The sequence below is a fragment of the Dermacentor variabilis genome, chromosome 11 (assembly GCF_050947875.1).
Source record: "Dermacentor variabilis isolate Ectoservices chromosome 11, ASM5094787v1, whole genome shotgun sequence".
Classification (NCBI taxonomy): domain Eukaryota; kingdom Metazoa; phylum Arthropoda; class Arachnida; order Ixodida; family Ixodidae; genus Dermacentor; species Dermacentor variabilis.
In genome coordinates this window covers 57,249,971-57,276,885 of record NC_134578.1, presented here as the reverse complement: position 1 = coordinate 57,276,885, position 26,915 = coordinate 57,249,971, and the positions used below count along the sequence as shown (strand labels likewise).

General features: G+C 45.8%; 1 protein-coding gene across 1 annotated transcript in view; it reads left to right on the top strand.

The window, feature by feature from the left end:
- The window catches only part of LOC142563289 (excitatory amino acid transporter-like), a 135,533-nt gene extending 109,064 nt beyond the window's left edge, over positions 1-26,469 (top strand). The window contains exons 3-10 of the mRNA XM_075673844.1: positions 6,409-6,607; positions 8,949-9,144; positions 16,509-16,669; positions 17,105-17,231; positions 18,460-18,693; positions 21,656-21,850; positions 23,861-23,995; positions 25,475-26,469. Of these exons, the coding sequence (XP_075529959.1) occupies positions 6,409-6,607; positions 8,949-9,144; positions 16,509-16,669; positions 17,105-17,231; positions 18,460-18,693; positions 21,656-21,850; positions 23,861-23,995; positions 25,475-25,637 (1,410 nt within the window). The 3' untranslated portion in view covers positions 25,638-26,469. The remainder of the gene's footprint in view (positions 1-6,408; positions 6,608-8,948; positions 9,145-16,508; positions 16,670-17,104; positions 17,232-18,459; positions 18,694-21,655; positions 21,851-23,860; positions 23,996-25,474) is intronic.
- Positions 26,470-26,915: the final 446 nt, after the last annotated feature.

The following is a 26,915-nucleotide window of genomic DNA, read 5'->3' as shown; positions in this document are numbered from 1 at the left end:
TATCCCGGACAGGGACGAACGTTTCCTCAACAGCGAAGTTTTCTTTCTGAGAAACTAGTACGGCTTTCCTTTGTAGCTTCGTGCTACATTCGCGAGTGGATGTGAATTTTTCCCCTTCATTAAAAATTTCTTCCACCGTGCGGGATTCCGCAGGACTGATTTGCCATACCGACGTTCACTCGCTCCCTACCTCGCTCACTAACGTTCTGTCTCACGCCTCTGAAATGAACGTGAATCGAGCGAGTCAGTGTATGCTGATCTGACCTATGCTCTAGTGCGCCGTGTGAAGAGTGTACTAGAATGTGCGCTCTTCCCGTGAACTGTTAGCTCACGTATATTTACTGGCTCCGTTAATTAAACATGAAAGAAAAGTTTGTATTCCTTAATCTAAAAGAGTGTTTGTTGAACTCGGTATCGCACGCTTCTCGCAAGCGAGAAGCTAGCACTTTGCGAGTATGGCACTTGGTAAACACTTACATTTGAGATGTATGGCAATTTGACGGACCTGGCATCATCGACGTCATTGGGACTTCTTGACACAGAGGACAAATTTTGTCAACGCCGTGCAGCAATGGTGTCAGCCCTGGTGCATGTCGACTCTGTCTCCATCCGTGTAAAAACTTGTGCTGTTTTTTTTACACCCCACAGAAATAAGGCTTGGTATAATGACGTTGAGCACAAAAAAGAAAAGAATAATAAGCAAGTGTGCTTCGAACGTTTTCTTTTTATTGCCTTCGCGTGAGGTAGTCTCAGCGATCGCAGGAACAGAGCGAATTGACGTAATGATGACGTCACGACACGTACAGCTGCTAGAAACCGAAACCGAAACTTGTTCGTAGAAACAAGTATTGCAGTAAACTGTTCATGGCGCTCGGACGCTTCTAAATGTATATTTTCTTAATTTTAAAGGGCCTGGGACCTTCATTTAACACAAAAATAAAATAAAATGATAAGTTACGCTTTCTCAATACTTATCTAAGGCGACTAATCAGGCAACATTGCAGGAATGCAGGGGTCCCCATTTGGAGTACGTAGCCTTAATAGCAATGTAAAACTATCAAATGACAAGAAATATATCAGTATTTGTCAGCATACACTGGCGGACGTTATGCTTTGGCGCAGTTCGCAACAAAACATATACTATCTGCAGCACAGTTAAAGACAAGCAAACAAGAACACAGCATCTAAACGGGTACGAAAAATACGTTTTGCTCTGCACATCTGAACAAAATTTCACGAAGTTTCTGTAAACTTCATTTATTGGGGCATTTAACGTGGACAATAATAATACACCACGCGCAACCCCCAAAATGAAACATCGCTACTTAATTGTGAGTAGAGCGTTTGCAGAATTCGCGAATGATGCAATGTTACAATATCAAGTAATTAAGCTGCAAACTTTGTAGCTTTCGCATCATGTTTTTACACTTGGGCGACATAGCATATAAAGTCTTCGGATTTGTGGTATTGGGTTTTGGTGATTAGATACAAGGCTCTAAACTTTCTGCTTCATATTTTCTTTCAGTTACCGATTTCCGGCACAAAACGAAAAGATTGTGCTTGCAATGTGGAACTTCTAATTAGCGATCGTCCCAGCTTGTGCTAAACTGCAATTTCTACTTTCAACTTTCTTCGCAGAGCAGTACTGTACATAGGAAAAGGGCAGAACCGATTTCAATTAAATTTTTGCGTTTATCAGAAAGTTTAATCTTACTAGAGGATCTTCGTAAAATGTGTTTTTTTTCCTGGACCTCAACGACATATTATAAATCATAAAGTAATAATATTTAAACTGCTAGCTTATAACTACATAGTTTATACTCGCGGCCAACTTTTTGTGGTAATGTTAAAAGAAAGCTACGAAAGCAAGGCATGCATAAGTAAGAGCGCTTCTGAAGGAAGTTTAAGATTCTCGTCTGTGACAGTTTAAGCGATGGAAGCTAGAGCAAGCATAAACACAACATCTCAAAGAGCAAGATAACAGAAAGCACATTGATTGAGTGTTGAATGTGGTCTAGTTTTCTTGTTTTATTTTCCGCGTATGGTCAAATGCGAAACCGTCGCACGTGGAAGCTACGCTGATTCAGTATCGGTTTCAAGGAACTGAAAGCGGTCTCAAACTCTGCCGGACTACTTGGCGCAGTAGCACAAGTGTACAAGCTCCGCCCCTTTAGCTTCCGCTTCACAGCCGCGGAATTTTGTCCCCAAATATATAAAAACCAATAACTTAGTTGGGAATTAGTAAGAATTATCGTGCAGAATTGCAGGCGTGTGGAACAAGGATACGAGTTGAACGAAAAGGATCGCACAAACGCCGACTGTCGAAAGAAACGTAGCACAGTGAAGTCAAAGAGGTAAGACGGACAGCCTACCTGTGCATGTTGATGAATTTTAAGGCAGTGCGACGTTTGCTTTGTCCGTTTCGTTGTACTTGTGTACGTGCTTTGAGCGCGTGCTTTTCCGTACCTTGAGAACCAACAGCTTTGGAAATTAGGCATTGTGTATCTGATAAAGCGATTAAACAAAGGAATGAACGGCATCGTTGTTCTCTATTAGTTTCCGTTAGTGTTTATACAGTAACATTACTCCTTATGTTTGCAGTTCAGTTATGAGATATTCTAAATAAAAAGAAAATTGAGCCTTGCATGAGGCTGCTATCTGTTACCGTTACACATTCTGACCAGAAAATCATCTGCGTTGTTCTTTATTAGCTTAGGACTAAGGCAAGATTCTTTAGTTAGCCCGCTACATTTTCAGACTAGAAGTGGCGCCTGACAGCGGTCAAGCAATTGTTGAGAGCCAGTGGGGCTATATTAGCCCAGGTGCAAGCAAATTAGGAAAGGTGATCACTAAGCTTCAACAAAGACACTCCCTCACCAGAACCGAAATTGGCCTCCCTGATGCAGCATTCAGCCACTACCTTCCTCAGGACTTGCAATTAACGCATGGCCCTCAGTCCCCAGTGTCCACGGAACATCTCATCAAGATCGTGGTCAGACCTGCAATCTCTGGATCCAGACTGGCCGCCACTGCAAGCTGAACCTGGAAAAGTTTAACGCGCGAGCACTCTCGAGTGAGGCTAGCTTAGCAGGGCTCTTTGAGGAATTGTCAGGCGTTTCCTGGGATATTATTCGCCTTAGTAATGTTAGAACTGGTGTGGCTTATACAGTGCTGACTAACGGCCGCGTCCTCTGTTACAGAAGTCTTCCAGATAAGAGAGAATACGGGATATGATTTCTAATCAATAAGGAAATATAGCGGCCAACATTAATGTATTCTACAGCATTAACGAGGTAGTATCAGTTGTCGTTATAAAGCTAAATAGGAGATATACATTAAATGTAGCACAAGCCTACGCTCAAACCTCCATTTATGAAGATGTTGAATTAGCAATGAGAAATATGCAAACTCGATATACTGTAGTCATGGGCGACTTCAATGCGAAATAGGGAAAAAGCAATTCGTAATTACGGCATCGACTATAGGAACACTAGATGGAGATATGGAATAAGCTCCGAATTATAAATACCTTCTTCAAGAAGCTCAATAACAGGAAGTTGGCCTGGAAAAGCCCTAATGGAGAAGTTAGATATGGAATAGATTTCATAGTATCTCCCGATCCGAGCATAGTGCAGGATGCTGAAGTGTTAGGTGGGGTAAAGGGCTGTGACCATAGGTTATTGAGGTCTAAAAGTTCTCTCAATTTGAAGAGAGAAAGAATAAAATTAGTCAAGAAAGAACATGCCAACCCAGAGGCAGTAAGGGTAAAAGCAGACGAATTCAGGCTGGCGCTCGCAAACAAATGAGCAGCTTCAGAACAGAAAAATGAAGATAACTAGAGGTAATGAATTAAACCATAATTAGGCTGACCTCAGAAGCAGCGATTGAATTCGGAGGTAAGGCACCAAGGCTACTAGTAGGCAATCTTTCCTAAGTAACAAAGGACCCAGAAAAGAAACGACAAAGCATGTAAGTGTCTAACATGAGATAAGATAGAATGCGCTGAACTGTCAAAACTGATCTGCAAGAAGAAAGTAAAACATATTCGAAATGATAGCGTAAGAAAAATTGAGGAAGCAGTAAAAGATAGCCACAGCATGAACTAAGTGGGAAGCAAACTTGGCGTAGGGCAAGACAAGATGAATGCAAAGACAGATAAGCAGGGTAACACCATCAGCAATCTCTATGAGATCGTAAAAGCAGTAGGGGAATTCTATATTGATTTGTACAGTGCCCAGAGCAGTCACGCTACTTTCATTCGAACCAGTGATGAACAGGATGCAGAAGCTCCTTATATAACTAGCGATTAAGTTATAATGACCTTGCAAAACATATCCCGTAGAAAGGCAGCAGAAGATGAAATACCAGTCGATTTATTCAAACATGGAAGAGATATTATGCTTGAAAAGCTTTCCGCCCTTTATACGCAATCCTCACGGCTTCATGCATACCACAGAGCTGGAAGAATGCCGACATTATACTAATCCATAAGAAGGGAAACGTTAAAGAATTGAAAAATTATCGGTCTATCAGCTTCCTTTCAGTATTGTATGAAGTATTCACCAAGATAACTTCCAATAGACTCAAGGAAACACTTGAATTCAATCAACCAAGAGAACAGGCTGGCTTCGGAAAGGGATATTCTACTATGGATCACATCCAAGTCATCAATTAAGTAATTGAGAAGTCTATTGTGTACAATCAACCTCTCTATATGGCTTTCATAGATTACGAAGAGCCACTTTATTCAGTAGAGATACCAGCAGTCATAGAGGAATTGCATAATCAAGGAGTACAGGAAGCATACGTGAATATCTTCGAAAATATCTACAAAGATTTTACAGCTACATTGGCTTTCCACAAGAAAAGCTGAAAACTACCTATCAAGAAAAGGGTCAGGTAAGGAGATAATGTCTCGCAAATGCTATTCACTGCATGTTTAGAAGTATTCATGCTATTACACTGGGAATGCTTATGAGTGTGGATCAACGGCAAATATCTCAGCAACCTTCGGTTTGCAGATGACACTGTCCTGTTCAGCAACACTGGAGATGAATTACAATAAGTGATTAAGGACCTTAACCGAGAAAGTGCAAGGGTGTGGTTGAAGATTAATATGCAGAGGAAAACGGAAACGTTTAGCAGCCCAGCAAAGAAACAAGAATTCAGGATCGCCAGTCAGCATCTAGAGTCTCTATAGGATTACGTTTATCTAAGCCAATTTCTCGTAGGCGACCCTTTGAGAAGGAAATTTACAGAAGAATAAAAATGTGTTGGAGTGCATACGGCAGGCATTGCCAAATCCTGACTGGGAGCTAACCACTGCCGTTAAAAACTGTACAATCACTGCATTGTGCCAGTGCTAACATATGGGGCAGAAACTTGGAGGTTAACAAGAAAACTCGAGAACAAGTTAAAGCCCATGCAAAGAGCGATGGAATCGAAAAAAGTTAGGCGTAGCGTTATAAGACAGGAAGAGAGTTGACATTAAGAGAAAAAATAGAGCTGGGCAGGTCATGTAATGCTTGGTGTATATCGCCGGTGGACCATTACAGGGTTACAGAATGGGTGCCAAGGGAATGGAAGCGCAGTCGAGGACTGCACAATATTAGGGGCGGGGTGAAATTGGGAAATTTGCAGGGGCAAGTTGCAGGGAATAGGATCTTCATCCTTTCATACATTTAGTCATGCCCTTAAGCTGTTTTATATGTGTAACTAAGTTTACGTCATTCAGTACACTACATTTTCCATTTGTATATATTGACAGTTCTTTTTCATGCCATTATAGGCTTATATAAATATAATTTTTTCTCATTGATTTTATTTTTCTGTTGTATTTTCGCGATTGTGTTCGTTTCTTTTAGTTAGCTTGCTCTTCTTTAATACATCTCTACATTGTTATTATTAACCGAAGGTCCTGTTGCAGTCTTACTTTGGGACCCTCGTCTGTATACTGTATTTTACCAATTCATTGTATTTAAAGAATAATAAACTGAAACTTAAACTGAAACTGAAGTTGGAATCAGCCAGCGCGAGACAGGGGTGATCGCAGATCGCTGGGAGGGACCTTCGTTCTGCAGTGGACCTAAAGAAAGGATGATGATGATGGTGATGATGATGATGATAATTATGATGATTATGATGATGATGATGATGATGGTAGTGGTGGTGGTGGTGGTGGCAAGTTGTGCCAGTTTGCGTCCGACCATCCCAAAATCTTTGCCTATAGAGGACGAGAAATTAACGATTAAAGTATTAGGAGAAATGACGAGGGGAAAATGGCAAAATATTCCTACGTATAGTTCGTAGATTAACAAAAATACACCGATACGAGTAAAACTAACGGAATCAGGATTGACTTACCGAAAGACGACTGCACCGCACACAGGCGTCTTGTGAACCTTGCAGGTGCTGGCATGGACGAAGAAGCACCTGCAGCTCAGCTTGAGCATCGTCGGCATTATTCTGGGCCTGATCGTCGGCTACTCGGTGGCTGCTGCAGAGCCCAACGAGGACATTACCACTCTTATCTCGGTGCCGGGTGAAATACTCCTGCGCATGTACAAGATGCTCACGCTGCCGCTCGTCTTCTCCTCCGTCATCGCAGGTGAGCGAATCGCTCCAAATGAAGCGCCGAAGTTGGCCGGTATTCCATGCCACCTTCCGTGCCCGCCGCCGCGGTCACATGTCTCTGCAGCGATGTTTTAAAAATTTGGCATTGCTTTTTTAGACAGAGTGAAGGCCTTGGATGTCAAGGCTAAAAGGCAAAGAGTAATCCGCCTTACGTAGACCTTGTTACCCGTACATTGCTCAAGAGTGAATTGCGTACATTGTCTACATCGCATACAATGCCGAAGAAAGAACGGTCAGTACATGCAAGCTCCGTTAAACGAGGGACAGTTCAACTGTCCGACAACATTGCGCTATAGTGCTCCAGTGAAGGGTAGAAACGGTGCTTCTCGGTGTTTGTATCACCAGAAATTCCGCTAGTATGATTTCAGGCTTAAATGCGTCGGTTCTAGTGGCAACAATGGTATAGAGACCCATTCACATGTCGGCCTTGTGGCGGGGGCACGAGGCGAGAAACGTTATCGTAGGTGCCGCTCGCGACTGCTGCACTACGACTCCGCAGATTGTTACTCCGAAGGCTACAGAAGGTGTTTGCGAGCCATGCTTTGTTCACACTTACTGCATTTCGAAAAAGGGCGCAGGAATTCTTCAAATGCATAAATAAATTTACACGACAACGTATAGATACGCAGAATGTTAAGAGTGTAACAGATATAGTAAAGCCTAATCAGGGGCGCTTTAACGTAAAGCTATTCCATACTTTCCTATTCCAATTCTGCAATCAGTCATCCACAATTGGTCGAAAGAATTTGCGAGCCGCCACCCACTGCGCCTGTCTGTCACGCGACGTCACGAGAACAGCGAAAATGCCCCATTTGATATGATATGTGCACATTGGTTATGCATGACTAGACTGAACGAAACAAAAAAAGATTAATGTCTCATTCTATGCGTCGTTTGACCAATTGCCATTGGTCCGACTTTTTCGAGCTGCGCTCACCTTGCCTGTCTGTCACGGGACGTCACAAAACCGCGAAAACTCACCGCGTCAAAGTGACGTGTACGCGTTAAAAACGCATTAATAGGCCAAACAATACTTCAATAGCCTGAGAGGGCCCCGTTCCGAAAGGAATAGAAGATGGCTGCCCGCGGATGGCTATGGCACTGGCTACTCGAAGCTGCCGGAGATCACAGATTTGCTTGCTTGTCATAAAAGATTTTGCGTGGCAGTAGAACGTTATCTAGACCTTTCAGGCACGTATACGACATTGCTCTGCCAATCCTAGTCTGTAGAGGATTCGTTTTAGCAGCATTTCTGATCTTCCGTTGCACGCCGCCGCGATTTTCGACCACCGGCCACCGCAAGAAAGAGAAGTAGTTCTTGTGGGGAAGGAGGAAAGGGTAGCACTATCTTCTGCCACCCATGCGGGAGCACGGCTCAGCGCGAGCAGGGTGGGGGAGATGGGATTAAAAGAGAGAGAGGTTAGGAAGGAGAAAGGCAGAGGGTCGTCCTAGCAGCATCAGAGCAGCCCGGCCGGGAGGGCCCAGTGGGCTCGACCGGAGGAGTAGGCTGGAGGTAGACCGCATAGGAGGTGGCCCAGCAGAAGCGAAGTAGTGACGGATCAGGAAGCCCGAGGTGGTGGGATGGCCGTTAGGCTATCCGTCTTTGTAGAAATTTCCTATAGTCTTGCCGAGAGCCCCGACGAGTCGAGGTACTCGACGACACTTACGAAGGCTCGTAGCTGATTACGACAGTGGAAGAGGATATCTGCCTGTCGTGAGCATGGGAGCCCCAGGTGGTGGAACTGCAAGCTAAGTAAGGGAAAGCGGACCAATCGCAGACGCCAGCAGCACCCTCCTCATCCGGTTATCTACTTTCACATGCGCTGGCTCGGCCGCATCGCAACTCTCTCCACTTAATCGGGCTCTTTGCCTCTTCTCGGCCAATGAGATAAGAAAAACTGCTCAGTGCAGGCAATGCTATTCGCTTTGAAAACAAAAGTCACATCCTATAAATGAGAAGCGCGTTTGATTGGGCTTTTCAAACAACGCTGCGGATTACCACCCGATGCTTGCGCCGGTAGTTACGTCAATTTGATGACAGGAGATTGGAATAAAAACGGATTATAATAGCTTTACGTTATATAGGGCCTCAGCTCACTCAGGCTTCGAACCAACCGTCGCCACCCCGATTAAAAGCAAATGACACTAGCAGCCATCATCATATTCGCGCAAGCTAATGCTACATATAAGAATGTTCTATTGATGAGTACAAGTGGTACTGGGTTTAAAATATCGAAACTATTGCATGATTATACAGGGATTTACCATTGTCAATCCGCTCATCTCTCTCACTTCCCACGTGTGTCCTTCTCCAGCTCTGACACGAGTGAAGCCAGGTACTGTAGGGAGGATGATGACCCGGATGACTGCCTACTACGTCGCCAGCACGATGTTAGCGGCTTTTGTTGGCATCATAGTGGTCGCCATCTTTGCACCCGGCAAGCAGATCCTGCAGACCGACGTCAGCAAGATTGGAGTGTCCGGTCTCGACACGTTCCTCGACTTTGTCAGGTCAGTGCGCACTCGAAAACGGCTGAAGACAGTGGTGTTACCACACCTATGATTTAATAGCTAGGCCGTTCAAAACTCTTCAAAATTCGTTAATCATTAAAGCATACCAGGCAAAATACAGTTGCTCCTCAGAGTTTGGCACAGCGCTTGGTTTATGCGCCAGCTCTCTAATAGGTCTCAAGCTTCGGGCAAACACTATTCAAGTCTCGAGAGACGCCGCTCGTAGGCTTCCACGGCCGTGACAAAAGACGTCTACCCTGCCCCACACGGTGGTTACCTCGTTTTGCTGATAAGCGCGAGGTCGCGGGTACGTTCCCCGACCCTAGCGGCGTTCCGATTAGGGCGGAATGCAAAACCGTGATGGGTACCGTGGTTTCGGGCGCACGTTAGAGAAATCCAGGTGGTGAAATTCAAGCCGAAACCCTCGACAATGGCGTCGCTCATAACTATTGTGTTCAGCCTTCTTAATTGGAATACCAAATTCGAGACCATTCATTTGGCTGCCCTACCCCACTTTGGCCTGTCCAACGTGGTCACGATACGATGGCCACGTGAACAGGACGCCTAGTGGAGGAGGAGGAGGAGGAAAGAACTTTATTCTTGTCCTGTGCAAGGTGTTGCCACCTACCTGGATAGTCCCATGTTGGGACCGGGAGGTCAAGCCTCCTAGCCCTATCACGGGCGTACTGGACAGCCAGGACTTGAGGGATATGATCTGGAGATCTTATCAATCCTAAAAACCGATACCGGGAAATGCCAGGGCCGAGCGACCCACACTCCCAGAGCAGATGTTCAAGCGTGCATATCTCCTTATTGCATGCTTTGCATATAATATTGATGTCTGCAATATCATACTATTCCTTTATTTGTGCAGGTGAATAATATATAAGACTCTGTCTGTAATTGTCTAAGTGTAACTGCTTGTGCTCTGTTTAGTCTATAGTGAGGGGGTGGAAACTCCCTCCTTCCCATGTAGTAATGTTTTGTAATTTCATTGTATGTAATGAGCGTATCTTTCTGTAAGTTCTCCAATCCAGCAGAATCAAAACCATATGTAAAAGCGGCCCGGTCTGTAAGGTCGCGGGCGACGCTGTTGGCCGATTCATTTGGATTGACAGGAATGCCATCAAGGGAACCAGGGTGCGCCGGGAACCAATAAATGTAACGTGTAACATTTGTTTGCCTTTTGTTAATTATTCTCGCAGTCTGTGGGGCAATCTTTCCCCTATTGAAAGCTCTAATAGCTGTTTTCGAGTCGCTATATATTTCGATGACTCTATCGTCTGTTAGTGCCAATGCAATGGCAACTTGTTCAGCGTCTTCGGGTTTGTTAGTGTAGACCGCGGCGCAGTTGATGCAATTGCCCCGGTGATCCACTACCACCGCCGCGAACTTAGCTCGATCTTTGTAGGCAGCCGAATCGACAAAGCAGGTTCCTCTGCCCCCTTTATCCATTTTCTCGATTAACGCCCTGGCTTGTGCAACTCTCGTGTTGATGTTATGTTTTGGGTGCATATTCCTGGGTAGCGGTGCGACAATTATGTTGTCTGCGAATTCTTGATTAACTTTAACCTACTGTGCTGGATCCGTAATGGGGTTGATCATGATCTTGTCCAGGATTGATCTTCCCGTGCTGGTTGCTGATAGTCTCGCTATTTGTGATGTTTCTTGAGCCTCCGCGATCTCCATGGTCGTGTTGTGTATTCCTAACTTGAGCAATTTTACAGTGCTGGTTCGAATTGGGAGCCACAATGCGCTTTTAACAGCCTTCTTGATCGCTGCGTCAAGCTTCTTGAGTTGAAACTGCGTCCAGTTGTACATGGCAGCAGCGTATGATATGTGACAGAGTACGAAAGAGTTAATTAACCTGATGAGGTTATCTTCCTTCACGCCCTTGCGTCTTCCTGCTAGGCGTCTGATCATCCTGCATGCGTTATCCGTTTTAAGGGTGATTTTCTTGACCTCTGTATGGTTTCCACCGTTTGCATCAATGAAAAAGCCTAGTACCCTCATCACGTTGACTCTGGGTATATTAGCACCATTTTCTGTACGTAGGTGTATATTGCTTTCCGATAGAGGTTTTCCCTACAAGGAATCGCAACCGGGCCTGCACTGTGGTAAGTGAGCGTCTATCCTAGGCGCCACGCCAACAGTTGTGAGGGGGTGAGGAATGCGTGCGGCATTAGAGCTATGGTAGAGCACCGCCACCGTCAAGCTTTCACGATATCTATGCGCATGCGCGACTCGCCCGTGGACGGTTAGGCCTCCAGAGACGCGCGCTGCATGCGTTTGGCTAAAAAAGCATCGAAGCCAAACGGACGCACCGTCGTGCTCTGCTTTGTAATGGCATGCGCGACTCGAGTGGTTAGAACATCGATCTAGGAGGTGTTGGTTAGACGGTGACCAGGGGTGGCGCGCGGTGAGTTTGGCTGCAGAAGTGACGACGCCAAAAAAGAAAAAAAAGACGCAACGTCACGCTCGTCTCAATCGCCAGTTGAATAATGCGTGCTGTGTGAATGCTTTCCACAAATTCGACACTCATCGTAGATGTATCCTGTCGGATTCTTTTCATTTCATTTCGTTTTTCATTTAATATACCCCTCAGGGCCAAGGGCATTACAGAGGGGGAGTGGTAAATAGCAAAGAATGAACAAGACAAATACAGTTGGTTACATGAATGGCACCTGTATATACAATATTATCTAAGGCTTCACGGAACTGTTCACAATTAGTAAGGCCTATAACTTCAGCACGTCACGTGAGGTTCCCGGCAGGAATGATTAAGAGAAACCTTTAGTGTTTAGTTTGACTTTATTTAGCTTTTTTGTTGGTTTCGCTTACTTTTAGTTTAGAAACTATGTTTTATTTTTATTTATCTTTTGCTTCAGGCACCACACTCTCACTCTATCGCTTCGTTCTTTATTTCTCCTTTCGACGGTGCGCATGCGCGTAACTTGATAAACGAAATTGATTTGCTTTCTCTCGGTTCATTCACAACTAGCGCCGTAATTTGTTAGTGCAGAAAACTCGCGACAATTGGTTGAGCCCTATTTCAGAGAAATTGCTTATGACGTGAAGCGAGACGGGCATTTTAAGATTCAGTGGCAGCTTTGTCGCACATTCGCCACTATACAAGCGCATAAATGTGCACAATCTTTTATTAATTGCCCTTTCGCTCGAAGAGCGAAGTAACAGCAAGCAAGCGCAGCGCAGCGTAACTGCACCCCGGAGACTAGCTATACGCGGGCGTCAAAGATGTGTGTCCGACGCGATGGTGAGGGCGTATGTGGCGAAACTGCTTCGTCAGAACTTCGGCGATATCGCCCGTGCGCGTGTCCATACATCACAATTACGTTCACAAAGGTGAGAAGGCACGCGAAAACCGCGTGAAATGCCGCAGCGCCACCGAGCGGTGGCATTCGTTGAATCACTTTCGAAAAAAAAAGCACCACGAACGCACCAGCAACGCGGCCACCCGTAAACGCCCGCCGAATCCGACGGCCTGACACTTCAAATCCCTAATATATATTTAATTATTACCCGCACAAGTGGCCAGACTTCCGGCCTCGTTTTGCGCGAAATCACTCGGTGATCAAGCAAATATACCTTGGTATGCTCATCGCAACACACATATATGTCAGCAAGAGCGCAGGTACATTAAAAAAAAATTCTCATTTTTCTTTCTCCGCTTTCCTAAACATTGGGCAGCCACAAAAACGGGTAAGTGTCGCCATCTCGCGGAGTTTCCCGATGTTGACTGCGTGACGTACGAATGCGGGACATATTGTAACTGGAGCCTGGCAAAGAGCGCACTCTCGTGTTAAAAATTTGCATTCTTTTCACTATCTATCCATCTATATATATCTATATATTCCCTTGAGGCTCTGTGTGCACAACTGCGTACACAAAAGCACAGACGAAAAAAAGACATTCAGAATATGTTGCATTCATCGTGAGACACTTCTGATGGAACCTATGTGTAAACAGTATTGTAATACAATTTGGTACGGCTGGATGTTTTCTCTGGTCGTCATTTCAGCAAGAAGCGCGCTCAGTTCTCTCATTGTTTCATTGCGATATCGATTCTACGAAGGCTCAAGGCGTGCTCTCCCGTTGGCAGCATAGTCGGCGTCGTCGTGCCGTCCCGACGTTGACGTCGCATGCACTGCTCACGCGAGGATCGATTCCAAGGTCTCCAGTGACGGCGGAGTGCATTTGGCTGCCACAAAAAAGAAAAAAAACGACGACGCGAAGCGGACGCACCGTCAACGTTCACCGCTCATTAGGCTCGCGTGATGGAGTCAGGCCAGCGTGTTCTGCCTTCCACTGCTTGCTTTACCGTTGCGCGCAGGCACGCCACAGCTGATGTGCCTATTGGTCTGAGCGTAACGGGCAGTAAACGTCAAGCTGCCGTTACGTAACACTTCAATGGGCGCTAACTACAGCCGACGTCTTCCCGACGATCTCAGCTCGAGCGCCATCCGAGATGCGACCGACGTCCGCAAGTGCCACCGGTGGCGCGCCGGTCACGTCAGCTTTAAAGACCCCTAAACTTCGTAAAGTAGCGACACTCTCTTCCTCCGCCTTCACTCTTCCTCGTTTCTCCTCTCACGCTCCCTCCTCGACAGTGGCGCCGCCTGCACCGCTCGAGAATAGCAACGGCGCCAACACGCGCTCCTCGCCACTCTGTAAACGCTTCTCGAGCGAAAATGGCGCTGAAGCACGGCGCGACGGCCCACGTGATGGTATTAGGCCAATAGCGACGCGGCGTCGGCCTCGGCCAGCGCGTGCAAGGAGGAGGCGGCATTCTCCATAGCGTGGCGCTACTTTACAAAGTTTAAGAGACTTTAGCCAGCTTAAAGCCCTTACGCCAGTGTTGTGAGGCACCTGCACTGCCAGGACGCTGTTTCTTCTGCCAAATAGTAGTTTCTTTTCGCGCTACGTCGCGCCAATGTATGTGCATTCCGTTTAATGCATCCGGTGCAACGCTATGAAGGCTAGAGTTTCTTTTTTCAGTGGCTACGTTCGCACTTAAAAATATAGTCGGATGTTTTCGACCGATGTTTGCGAAAATGTTCCTTACATAAGCTTAGTTCTTAATGAAAAAAATTGGCAATGGCTTAGCTCGGCTATGCCAAGATATACGTAGCGAAAGGTAAGGCATAGCATGGTTAGCCTTGGTTCAGGTCAGGTCCAAGTCGGTTCGGTTGTCTAGCTATGTTGCGGCGTTTAGCCAGTCGTTCGGCGCGCTGTTCGTCTATTTCCTGGGCGATTCGTTTCCTCTCCATCTCGTTCCGATGTCGATTCCAGGCCTCATCCTGCTTATCAAAATGGTCCGCGTCCATACTGCCGCCAGAACTGTGGTTGCGGCGCACGCGAGCTGTCCTTTTCAATCCTCCGACATGTTATCAGGCATGCGACGCAGCAGTTGAAGCGAGCGGAGGCGAACGCAACGACGAGGAACACGGTGTGACGTCATGCGCCTCCTCGGAGCACGGCCACGGCGAAATCAGAAGTTCGCGGCCAGTAAAGCTTTAAAAAAAGAATTCACCCTTAGAAACAAACAAACCCTGTATTGATACAGCTGGTAACACGTTGTTTTAGATCAATTTGCTCTTCGTTGTTTTTTTTTATTTGCAGCGCGTTGCGGCAACCTCACGTGCATGCTCGAGAGAGCAAACGTTTCCTGGCACGCAGCGAAGCGTAGACAGAACGCGCGTAGTGATACATTTTGGTGACCGAACTTCTTGCGCACCTTCGACAGTGTTGCACCTGATCTATGCAACCGAGTATAGTCAGAACACTGTCCGAGCGGCTCCATGCGTAATGCTGAACCTTGCTATTGTATCGCTGCTTCGGTCGAAACTGTCAAACTTTCTCACTGTGGTTTATATCGGGCATATTTTGCAAGTGTCTGCAATATGGGCTTTTTTAGTAGACTAGATATGAAAGGGTCCACATTCTCGCATCTGGCGTCCCTGCAAAGAATTCGGCCATGGAGTCGACATTATGAGAACTTAGCAAAGCTCACTCACGAACTGGAAAAATATTTAATCCGTCCTGCAGCTGTGCGCTTTTCATGATCCTGATCAAAGGGGAAACTTGGATCTCATGACACACTTACTACTTACCTGCTCTTAATTGTTTGCGACGTTTTGTCGAATTTCAACAATTACACCCCCCCCCCCCCCAATCACATACAGCATTAAATAATCACATACATTGCTAGCACACGCTTTGCATACTTCTTTTTGTCAATGCATTAGAATCATGCGCAATCACATACAACATTATGCACTCGTTTATCAGTTGTACCACACGGTTCGCAAATATTTCTTTCTTTATTTCTTCCTTACATGCACTGGCATTACAAGATCGCCTGAAAAAGTTTCTTTTACACGAACACAAAATAAGGTAAAGCTTGTCCGCAAATTGGTATAACTGGCGCCTGAAGGGGCTTTACTACGGCCAAAAATGTGCTGGTTAACGGGTCCATGTTATGCTGGATTACACAACGAAATGACAAGCGCTATACTTTTATATCGTCACTGTAACAAACATACTCCTTCCAGTGCATCATTCCTTTGAAATAGTGAGAAGCTTTCCAGAAGCGTTATGCAATTCAATTACGTTGACAATCGTCGTCCAGAGTTTCCACAAAAAAAAATTGCGTGTTCGGCGTTTTTGTAACTGTCTACTTCTATCCGCTACGGAATGCACAGGCAGACTGTCTTCTGCTATATACCCTGCAAAATAATTTACGCCCTTAAAGGTGAATAAGAATGTAAATCTAGCTGCCTACAACTCATAACGTTACACCCTTTTTGGGTGTCACCGGTGTAAGGGTGAGATCACAAATTGGGTATAGTTCGATTCCCTGACTTAATGAGCCCAGTGCATACATCACACGCCATTATTCTATGGATCGTTCCCTCAGCGCTGAAAATATGTCATGCAACTGCTGCGGCGCAATATATTGTCAGTAACGCAGCAGCTAGTAAAGACTTGCTGTCGCTATCGACCTTCTATCGCTGTATCGACCTGCTATCAATATCTACCTGCTATCGCTGTCGCAGCTTTGCATATATTTTCGTTGATTTTTTTCCCTCGCTGCACTAAAGACACATCGTAAGATGAAATCCTTACAATTATTTATCGACCCAATTTCTCTGTTCTTTCTTTAGAGTACCCGTGCGGTCATTTAGCGATGTTTACGCTCCGTCAATACGAGCCAAAGAGAGAGAGCCCGTCATCGAGTACTTGCTAGTCAGAACTGCGTTTCATGCGGCTGCCGCCAATTGCTCTGCTGGACCGCGAGAAAACGTCAGTTTCTTTACAACCCGTGATCTCGTTCTTTCCTCCAGAAACATGTTTCCGGAGAACATCGTCCAAGCCTGCTTCCAGCTGCACCGTACAGTTCGCGTTGCTCAGCCGCCCCGCTATGTCCGCTTGGGTATTAATGCAAGCGAACTCGAACCGGACATCGTCAGAAAACTGCAGTACTCGGACGGCCTCAACATCTTTGGTGAGCGGCAGCGGGCATGGACGCTCAGAGTGATTCTCATTTTCTGCAAGATCTGTACGTGCCTTTCACGACTGGGCATACGCCACGAAAGCCTCGACATTTAGCGAACCACAGACCTAGCTATCTTTTGCTGACACTTATTATTTTAAAATGCTTCGTATGCAGTTTCTATGAGCCTAATTTTTAAAAAGAACGCAACGCACTATTATTGATATCATAGAAGCATGCCACTACGTGTCTCAAGTCTGCTTAACTATTGATTCTACTTTATTAAACGACTATGTGTCGTCGCAAAAAACAAAATGTGTGGTTATCCAGAGGTTAAAAGTTGTAAACGCATTCCTTGGTGAAAGTATTGTGTCCATTCGTCGCACAGTGCTGCAGAGGTATGTGCACGACGTATTGAATGCTCCCCCCCCCCTTTTTTTTAAACAGGAATCATTGTGTTCTGTTCCGTGTTCGGCTTGTTCGCCGGGCTCATGGGCGAGATGACCGTTATCATGGTGGACTTCTTTTCCGTTCTGAACGTGCTCACCATGAAGCTTGCGTACCTGGTCATGTGGTGAGTACTCCGCTATAGCGATACACACAGTGCACAGTGCTTAAGTTGGGCAAATAAAAAAGACAGGAAAAGATTACGCGGAAACACAATATGTGATTATGAGGCGCGCTTTAGTGAGAGACTCCGGGTCAGTTTCAACCACCTGGGGTTCGTGAAAGTGCACCTAACACATGTACACGAGCGATTTTCTTTTGTGCTTTTTTTCACTTCACCCCCCATCGAAATGCGACCGTCGGGGCCGGGATTCGACCCCGCGCCCTCGGGCTTAACAGCGCAACGCCAAAGACACTACGCCACCACGGCGGCTAGGAGCAGTTCGAAATATTAGGCATACTTGTTCACATTCATTGTAAATGGCTATGCTCATGTCTGCATTCAGCGCTTTCATGTTCAGCCGTTGTTTAACACTATAGCCCCCAAAACTTGCTGCCCTCGTAGCCTCTCTATGCCGCTACCGCAGCCTCTTTTATGTTGTTGATATGACAGACGCGTATGGGCTGCCGACGCTGGACGCATATAGCTCCTAAAGGTTGCTCAATACATGGCTGTTTTACGTCATGAAAGAACATATGTGAAACTTGACGTTCTTTGACGACCTATTAGCTTGATAATTCCTCGTCACAACCGAGACTTTTCCCGCCCCTCCCCACGCCTCCCCCCCCCCTGCCACCAAAATACATTAAAAGTAAAGTCACAAGGTAGCGGTTAAGATTTCTGGCCCCGGAAGCCTCATTTCTACGAAGGCTGTATCCAGGAACGCTCGTGTGCGGGGCTATCGCAGGAGGTAAATGAACCGGCAAGAGGGCGAAATTTAATACGGAACTCTTAACGTAACACAGCTCTAAGACACTGCTCCTCGCATTGCGCCTCGCACTTCCCTCCCCATTGCTCGTATTAGGACAAAGAGCCATCCAATAAATAAAACATTTATCCAATCAATCATACCCCCTACGAAGGTTTCACTGCGCATGTCAAGCAACAAGAAAAAAATAAGAACTTCAACAATCATTAAACGTATTGGTATATTAACAATATAGTTTCCATCACTATTCAACTCGCATGTTGGGAATGCTAACTCTCTGTAGCAGACAGGGAGTGCTCACAAACCTGTCCTCCAGGTTTGATAAGTTACTGCTCGTAATGTTTCACCAGCAAGGCGCAAATAGCTATGCATATATATACTACATCGCTGAACTGCGATTCCTCCGTGTTCCGTATCACTGCGCAGGTACTTCCCCATCGGCGTGGTCTTTCTGCTGAGCGCGTCCATCGGCCGCGGAGATGCCCTGGGCGAGCAGGCCATCAACGTGGGCGCCTACATAGGCACCGTCATGACGGGCCTCGCCATCCACTCCTTCATCGTGCTGCCCCTCATCTACTACACCTTCGTGCGCAAGAACCCGCTCGTGTTCGCCAAGAACCTGCTTCACGCATTCGTCACCGCCTTCGGCACGTCGGACAGGTGAGGAAGCCCACACGCGCGTTGTTGCTGCAACGAAGAACACGAATGTCGGGCCTGCGATGACGTGTGATGGAACCGCGAGTGAACCACCGTTCTTTTAGAAACGATCAATGATTCACGCATCCCTCACCGCATTCGGCACGTCGGACAGATCAGGAAGCCCATACGCTATCTTCCTGCAATAGGGAACACGAATTTCAGGTTCACGGTGACGTGTGACGGAATCACGCGTTGATGATGATATGTGGTGTTTGCTGACGCAACGGTCAAGTATGGCCAAGGAGCTCCAGGCCAGTGTTAATGAGCTGGCAGTGGAGCGTTGAATTACGGGAGGTAAACGGTGACGTGGCTGTAAAAGTGCGTAAAATCTAAATGCCATGATAATATGGCAATGTCTAATTATGTGTGTTCATCATTGAATTAATTACGAGTGAATCACGAAAGTCAATTGATCGCGTGTGTACGTGACAGAATGATTCTCAGAAAGAGATCGACCACGGTGTGGTGCCTCAGGCATTTTAGCAGATGTTTCGACAGGTGTAACACTCTTTGTCGAGGTGCAGGTGTCGTTATGTAGTCCAGCTGGTTGTCGCGGTGATGTCCGTGTTCAACGTTAACAGCGCCACTAGCGAAACCAGGTGGTGTGATCTTACTAACAACATAAAACGAACATGCTGAGAATATATATCAGGGTCACCCTATATATTCTATAATTCAGATTCTGGTCCCCAAGGTTCGACCACGAAATGCTCCGTAAGCTGTCGACCCAGGGAGAGAACGAGACAAGGTGGGAAACGCAGGAAGGTTAACCAGAAAGAAGACATCTGGTTTTGCTATCCTAAACTTGGATAGGGTTAAGGGGAGAAGAAAGATAAGGAAGCGGAGAGGGGCTTTCGGGAAAAGCGGGAAAGCATGTGGGACAAAAATTGCAGTTGATTGTCAAAGTCAGCGGTATCTTTCTTATGCTGCCCTGCTGTAATATCCATGCCATACCGTGATTGACGGCAAACCCTATGCGCGCATTCTCATTGAAAAAATAGCCTTTTGTATATACAGAACCAGTGACAACATTCGAGTAAATTCAGTGCAGTAGGTGTGTATTGCGCCGAGCCATAACTGGATGACAGCGATGATAGGGTGAACTGAGATGCCACACTACGACATCCGGGATATGTGGTGACCAGCGGGGGCTGCAAATGGTGGCTCCAACGAGGCACAGACTTCACGTGATCACGGCAACATCACACAGCGCGCGGCTGCTGTCATCTGCGCCAACCAATCAAGGCACCCCTCAATCTCGTCCCCCTACACCCACGCTTGCTTCACCGTACTCTCCTTCTCCTTACTCTTCTATCCTCTCTATATTTCGCACTCGCCATTTTATCGTGCGAGAAAGCCGTCCATCCATTCATCCAAAGCGCATTGGTTAGACACATAAACCCATAACTTTAGAAAAACGCGAAAGTACCAATGTCGTTCTATCGGGTTACTGAAGCGCAGGAACTTCGAGGCTGTCGAATCAAGTGTCGACTAAAGAAGATTTGGATCACGCGTCGAAACCTCTCGTTTTTACGTCCTTATCTACATTACAGGGCTCGAGGTAGAGGTGAGCTCTCGAATGTCACACAACATAGAAGAGTTAGCTCGCAAGACGAGTAGGGGCGTGGGAATATCCGATACTTTCGAATTATGAATCTAGTGTTAAGCGTTCCAATCGAATAGTTACTATTCGTAACACACGAATGTTTTTCGAACATCTCAGAATTATCGAGCGTGCTCAATCCAGCATAAAACTGGGGCAGAAGTGCGATAAGTTTAATCTCCCGTCGCCTCAGTAGCATATGACATGATAAGATACGTAGTGAAGCATGCTACGCCACTCAGAAAGCCAGGCTTCACCGGCTAAACCACGATCATTTGGACACTCGGTATGCTAACTAACTACATATATCTTCCTACTGTCGAAGTGGGCCGCTGTTCTGCGCAGCTCCAACCTCAAGACATAACAGTGGCACAGTCCAGTGGGCCCGAGAGCCGGCGACGAGGCAAGGCTTCAATGTCGCTTCATGGGAGACCTGAGCGCGGGTCGTTAAACTATTTTCCATTTTCCATTAAAGTTGTTTCTATTCATTCATTCCTACTGTTCCGCTATGTTTTAATAAGCAAGGCTTGATTACGTGCGATCAATTGCTAGAAACTTGCAAGCGTTAATGATACTAGGGGATGAACATTATTTTGCAGTAATGGCGAAAACAACTGTCTACTATTCGAGAACTATTGGAAATATATTCGATATTCGATTCGATCGTTTCTGGCACTATTCGATTCGCACACGATTCAGTCTAAACGATTACTCTTCGCACACACGTAGAAACAAGCTAATAATCTTGATGAGAAATAACAAGGTTTATTACAAGTATAATGTTGCAGATATAACCCGATGCAAGTAGTGCTTTTGAAGAACACTTAAAGCTCAATATTAAGTCACTGAACTGGCATTTACAGAAATATTGACCAGTTGTTAAGCCTAATGAACTAAATATGCGACATACATGACGGTTGACTGTAGTTTGAGGCAAAGAATCACCATGCAATACAAAGGGACCATCGCCTACAGAAAACTAGTTTCGCTATTCTAGCACACTGCTGTAGAGGAGGCTGTTTTTTTAAACCGATCTTAAAAGTCGCGCAAAAGTTGTATTTCGAGTGACATCTCGGTTTCACGCTTTTACATTCATGAATGTGATTGGGAGGGTTAACACGGTTTTTCGACCGGTAGAATAAGCGTACTGTTTGTACAGCAACTAGCGACGCCTGTAACAGGTGATCGAACCTTGCACGTACGAAAAACGAGCACGCTAGGACTTTATCGTTCTCCGTTTGCTACGTACTTTGTCCGGCATACTGTCGGAATCGGCAGGATTAACCGTGACACCGTGCGACTGCTGTTCCCCTGTCGCAGTGTGGCGACACTCCCCGTGACGTTCATGTGCCTCGAGCAGAACAACAAGCTGGACAGGAGGGTCACGCGGTTCGTGGCTCCAATCGCTTCGGCCTTCAACCTCGACGGCACCGCCCTCTACGCCGCCATCGGGACCATCTTCATCGCGAACCTGAGCGGCATTGAGCTGGACTTCGCGCACTACTTGGCCATATGGTGCGTTTCTACCGCCGGCGTCGTGCTTTCTTTGCGTGTTGTTGCACCACTCAAGGCCCGGCATACTCACAGACGTTTTCGCTACAAATGTCAGTTCACGGCTTCTTGCGGCTCGAAGTCGTGTTGAGACGTAAGAAGCTCTTGACCTACCATGGTGTGCGAGGAGTCGCCGTCGTGTTCAACTCTGTTGTAACAAGTTGCGCCAGGTTCTTTTTCTTTCTTTATTTTTTAAATAGTTCCACTTGGGGGGTGCAAGTGGGCCAAACCGCAATACTATATACAGGTTTGCACCGATGTTACGTAATCCGTAATCGAAGTTCAACGCCGTCCTTAAGCAGTGTAGATTAGCGTACGCCTTATGCGCCATTAGCAGTTATTCAGCCAGTGGCCTTAGTGCTTGTTAAGCTGTGTGCTACATGCGTCCTCTGAACACTGCGCGATTTACGATGCATGTAATCAGGCCTGCCTGCGTTAACGATCCTTGCGTGTCCCTTTAATAGTTGGTGTTCGGCTAAAAACCGTTTACGTCTGGTCTTGAGAGAGCTTATGCTTGACGCTTTAGGGGTCGTTGAGTATCACTGTCTCCCGTCTGTGAGATCCGAGCAACGGGCTGTTTTACTTTCTTTTTCTTTCTTTCTTTTTTACGTGTCTTGTTTGCGTCACGATACCGAATGTCATAAGTCGTCAAGGCCCACCGGGCCGCTTCCTCGACAACAGGTAATCGGTGACAAACGTTGGACATACCCATGCTGGCTCGGTGATGCAATCGTATCCCGTCACAAAAATCAGCCATCACAAACAGCTCGTTGTACCACCGAGTGACTCCGAATTAAGCCGAATATTTCCGATGCTCTTCGGGAGCTCTCATCCAGAAGAAACTTGGCTAAAGTTTTGCAGTGTTATTCAAGCCATATTTCGGTATCGCCGCTTAGCACAACGATTTGATTTGAAAGTAACGTACTGCATACAGTAACGTAAATGTTTGGCCTCGTTGCTTGCGTAAGACGGATATAATTTCAGCCTGGTAGGCTAAATTAGGTATTCTATATGCTGTCGCCTTTTCGATGTACATACTCCCTTGCACTAACGGTGACGCTGCGTGGAAAGCGCGGCTGTGCGAACGATGAATAGCCGTTGTTTGGATGATTCAGGCAACCTATTCGAAGTGCACACTAAAGCAGGCGAAAAATCAAGCCAGAACAATTGCAATATATTTATTTTTCTTTTCTGAAGATATTCTTTATTAATGTGTTGTTCAGTTATGTATTCTTTGTTTAATTATTCATCAACGTTGTGGAATATCTTGCGTTTCAAGTCTCTGATATTCACGATCGCTACCACTGGTGTCACTGTATGGGAGCAGAAGCGACGAACCCTGTACTGATTCTTATGGCACCAAAAGTAATGCATCGTTATATAGGTAGACATCCATCGCTAAACCGATATGCTTTAACAAACGTATTTATTTATAACCTACGCTCAGATAATACAGGGAGGAATCGACGTGTCACATCGAGTGAATAAGTCAAACATACCAACTCCTACAGCTATCGTATGAGAATGACGGACCCACCAATGTGTGTTAAGTGCAAGTGTGAAGAGACGATCAGTCATCTTCTGTGCCACTGTTCTCGCTTTGATAACCAACGTCAGACTCTCCAGTGTGCCTTGAATAGACTGGATGACAGGCCATTTACAAAAGCAAAGATCTTGGGAGCCTGACCTCACAGTTCATTAGCCCAGAAAGCAGTTCGAGTGCTTCTTCACTACCTGAAGGCAACAGACTTGAGTGCCCGACTATAGACATCCTACACCTAACTTAGTGCATATGAAAGGGCGATATAGACTCATGTTTCACTCGCTTTCTGACTCCCCATTCCTCTCCCCACGTGTAAGGTAGCAAACTGCACTCAGTCTGGTTAACCTCCCTGCTTTTCCTTCTTCCCTTCTCTCTCTCTCTCTCTCTCTCTTAGCTAAAACGATTCACACTCTGTTTTAAATGCATTTCAGCGTCGCCGCTGCCCTGACAAGCTTCGCCAACCGAGGGATACCCAACGCAGGCGTGATCACGATGATCCTTGTGCTGAAGGCCGGTGGCATCGGCCCGTCTCATATCGGGCTTTTGCTGGCCGTCGACTGGATAATGTAAGTGCGGGAGCCATATCTTAGTCTTAAGAGGAAGCTTTTAGCTCGGGGGCTAGCTCCTATCTAAATACACGGGAAAGGATAAGTCGTTTCTCTCGGAAAACGCTGCACCGCATTGGATGAGGTTTGTTGCATGCAAGAGAAAAAGAAAAAAAAATAGAACTATAGTTGAAGGAAAAAACCAGTAAAAAAAAAACAAAGGACAAGATGAGAGGTTCACACCACAACGACTGGACTATCAACTGTGAACCTCTCCTCTTGTCCTTTGTGTTTTTGACTGGTTTTTCCTTCAAGTACGTAACAACTGGCCCAGACTTCAACCCTTCTGCAGAACTATAGTGACTGTTGAGAACGATGGGTGTAATGTTAAGGGATAAGAAGAGAGCAGATTGGGTGAGGGAACAAACGCGAGTTAATGACATTTCTTAGGTGAAATCAAGAAAGAGAAATGGGGGCACGGGCAGGGCATGTAATGAAAAGGGAAGATAACCGATGGTCATTATGGGTTACGGAATGGATTCCAGGAGAAGGGAAGCGTAGCAGGGGGCGGCAGAAAGTTAGGTGGGTGGATCAGATTAAGAAGTTTGCAGGGACAACATGGCCACAATTAGCACATGACCGGGGTAGTTGGAGAAGTATGGGAGAGGCCTTTGCCCTGCATCGGAGTTGGGGGCCCGAGAGAAAGCTTCCTCTTAAGCATTGTCAGGAAGGAACTGTGCGAGAATCTGCCCCTAAACAGAGTTCACTTTGTTTTTATAATTCATATAGTGGAATAGTTTAAATGTACCTTACAGGTCAACATGAAGTGAAATCAGTGACGGGCGCTACGACCAGTAGTGCCTGACGAATTTCTTTCTGAACGATGGAAAGTACGGGAAAGTCATAGACATTAAAGTAACCAAAACATTCACTTGGCAGCTTTCCTCTATCACGTATAGTGTCTTATCGAGCAACGACCATTATGAGGCACATCAGGGCCCTGAAAATGGCCCTGGTAAAATGACTTTTTCATAGATAAAGTCTAGTTGACGTCAGAAGGGAGGAGTAGGGCTGGGCAGGCAATGTAATGCTTAGCACAGATAATTGGAGCTCTTCTTAATGTTACAAAATGGGTGCCAAGAGAAGGGAACAGCAGTCGAGGATGACAGAGAACTAGGTGGTGTATTGAAGATTAGGAAATTTGCAGGCGTGAGATGGGGTCGACTGGCACAAGACAGGAGTCATCGGATATCGCTGGGAAAGGCCTTCGCCCTGCTGCAGCGGAGATTAAATAGGCAGATAATGATAATGATGATGAAGCGATAAAGTTCGTGCTAGCGCAAGCAGCCTCATCATCATTAAATGTTGTCAAGAATAGTACAATATGTATATTTTTGCATTTTACTATCTGGGCATTTTTGTTTTCGACTCCTACAAAAAAATGCAGTCCGACAATTTGAAACAAGGGACATTTTCACATTCGTTTTCTTTAATCTGCAGGAACCGCTGCCGTACCTGCGTCAACGTCTTCAGCCAGTCCATAGCAGTTGCTATAGTCCACCAATCTGTTGAGATGGAGTTGAAGAGGAACCAGAACGCTCTGGAGCACTGGCCAGTTGATGAACTTACCCTGGAGCGGAAGAAATACGCTCTCAACCGCTAAGCACGCCACAACTTCGCTATCGATAAAGGAAGGCTTTGTGCTTAGTTCATCAGAGACCTCAAATATAGCCAACTATAAATTCCGCTCGTAAACAGCACATCCAAACTGCATACTTATCCCTAAGTACTGTGTTGAAGCCACATCGGTTAATTGTCAACTTGCACTGATGCTCAAGGTACAAACACTTCAGGAAAAGAAATCCTTATTATGCTCATGAAAAACAAGAGACCGCGTTATAAATCACTGTACACAAACAACCACACTCATAAACGCGCATGCTTCGAACCAAACGAGCGCATTCATCAACCAATGTATACTACACATCAATAAAGTTCACCTATATGCACGTCCACTAACTGAGAGAAGTCTGTTTCAAATCATCCAAGTTTATGATCCTTAATGTGCCACTTATTGAAGATGCCAAAGTCGAGCCGTTATAACTGCACAACTCATAACGTCCAGTTTTGTACTAGAATTATGGTAGTGATTAAAGAAAAGCTATACCTTCAATGCTCATAGTGCGCGGAAACGAAAATTCCATGGGTATCATCACCATCATCTTAATCGCAGCGCATTCAGCAACGCTTCAAGACGCAATATACATGAACTCATTAGTTAAATAGCATTTTGCTTGCGAAAACATGCTTCGATGCACGGTCACGCTGAAAAGCCATTTTCCAGAACATCTCCTGAATGTGAGGTCCTGGCGTAGTCTGTGACACTATGCCCAAGCAGGGGACTTTATATTTTTGTTTCCCATTGCTTTCTCCTTCTGTTGTAATGATAAAAGCTCCTGCTTTTTACCAAATAAAACATGTTATTGTAGTTTGAATGCATGCTTTTTCTATATTCACAGACTTCAATGGCTCCTTCTCTTAAGTCAGTAAGCGTACCCACTGGTCTCCAACTCCCCGATACGGCCAGGGAGTCCTATGTGGGCTTGAGAAACTCCACTTGGATGAAAAAAGTTGGTTGCGAAAATAATGATTGGTATTTTTAAAATGGAGTGAAATCAATTTGTGTGACCAAGTCCACGGGCCGCTGGTACATAAGGAGTGCCCGTGTGGCTGACCCTTCGCGATGTACGGCTTTCCCAGAGGATGGAACATTAACTCATCCGCCAGTGTTGCATCGCTAAGCTCTAAACGAAGAATCTAATCCTCGAAACGCTGGCAAGAGTAATCGTTTCGCTCGTTACACATCTCACGATGACTGTCGACCGTAATGCGTTAGCATTGAAACCATACAGTGACACAACGTGTTGTCATCGTCGAAATC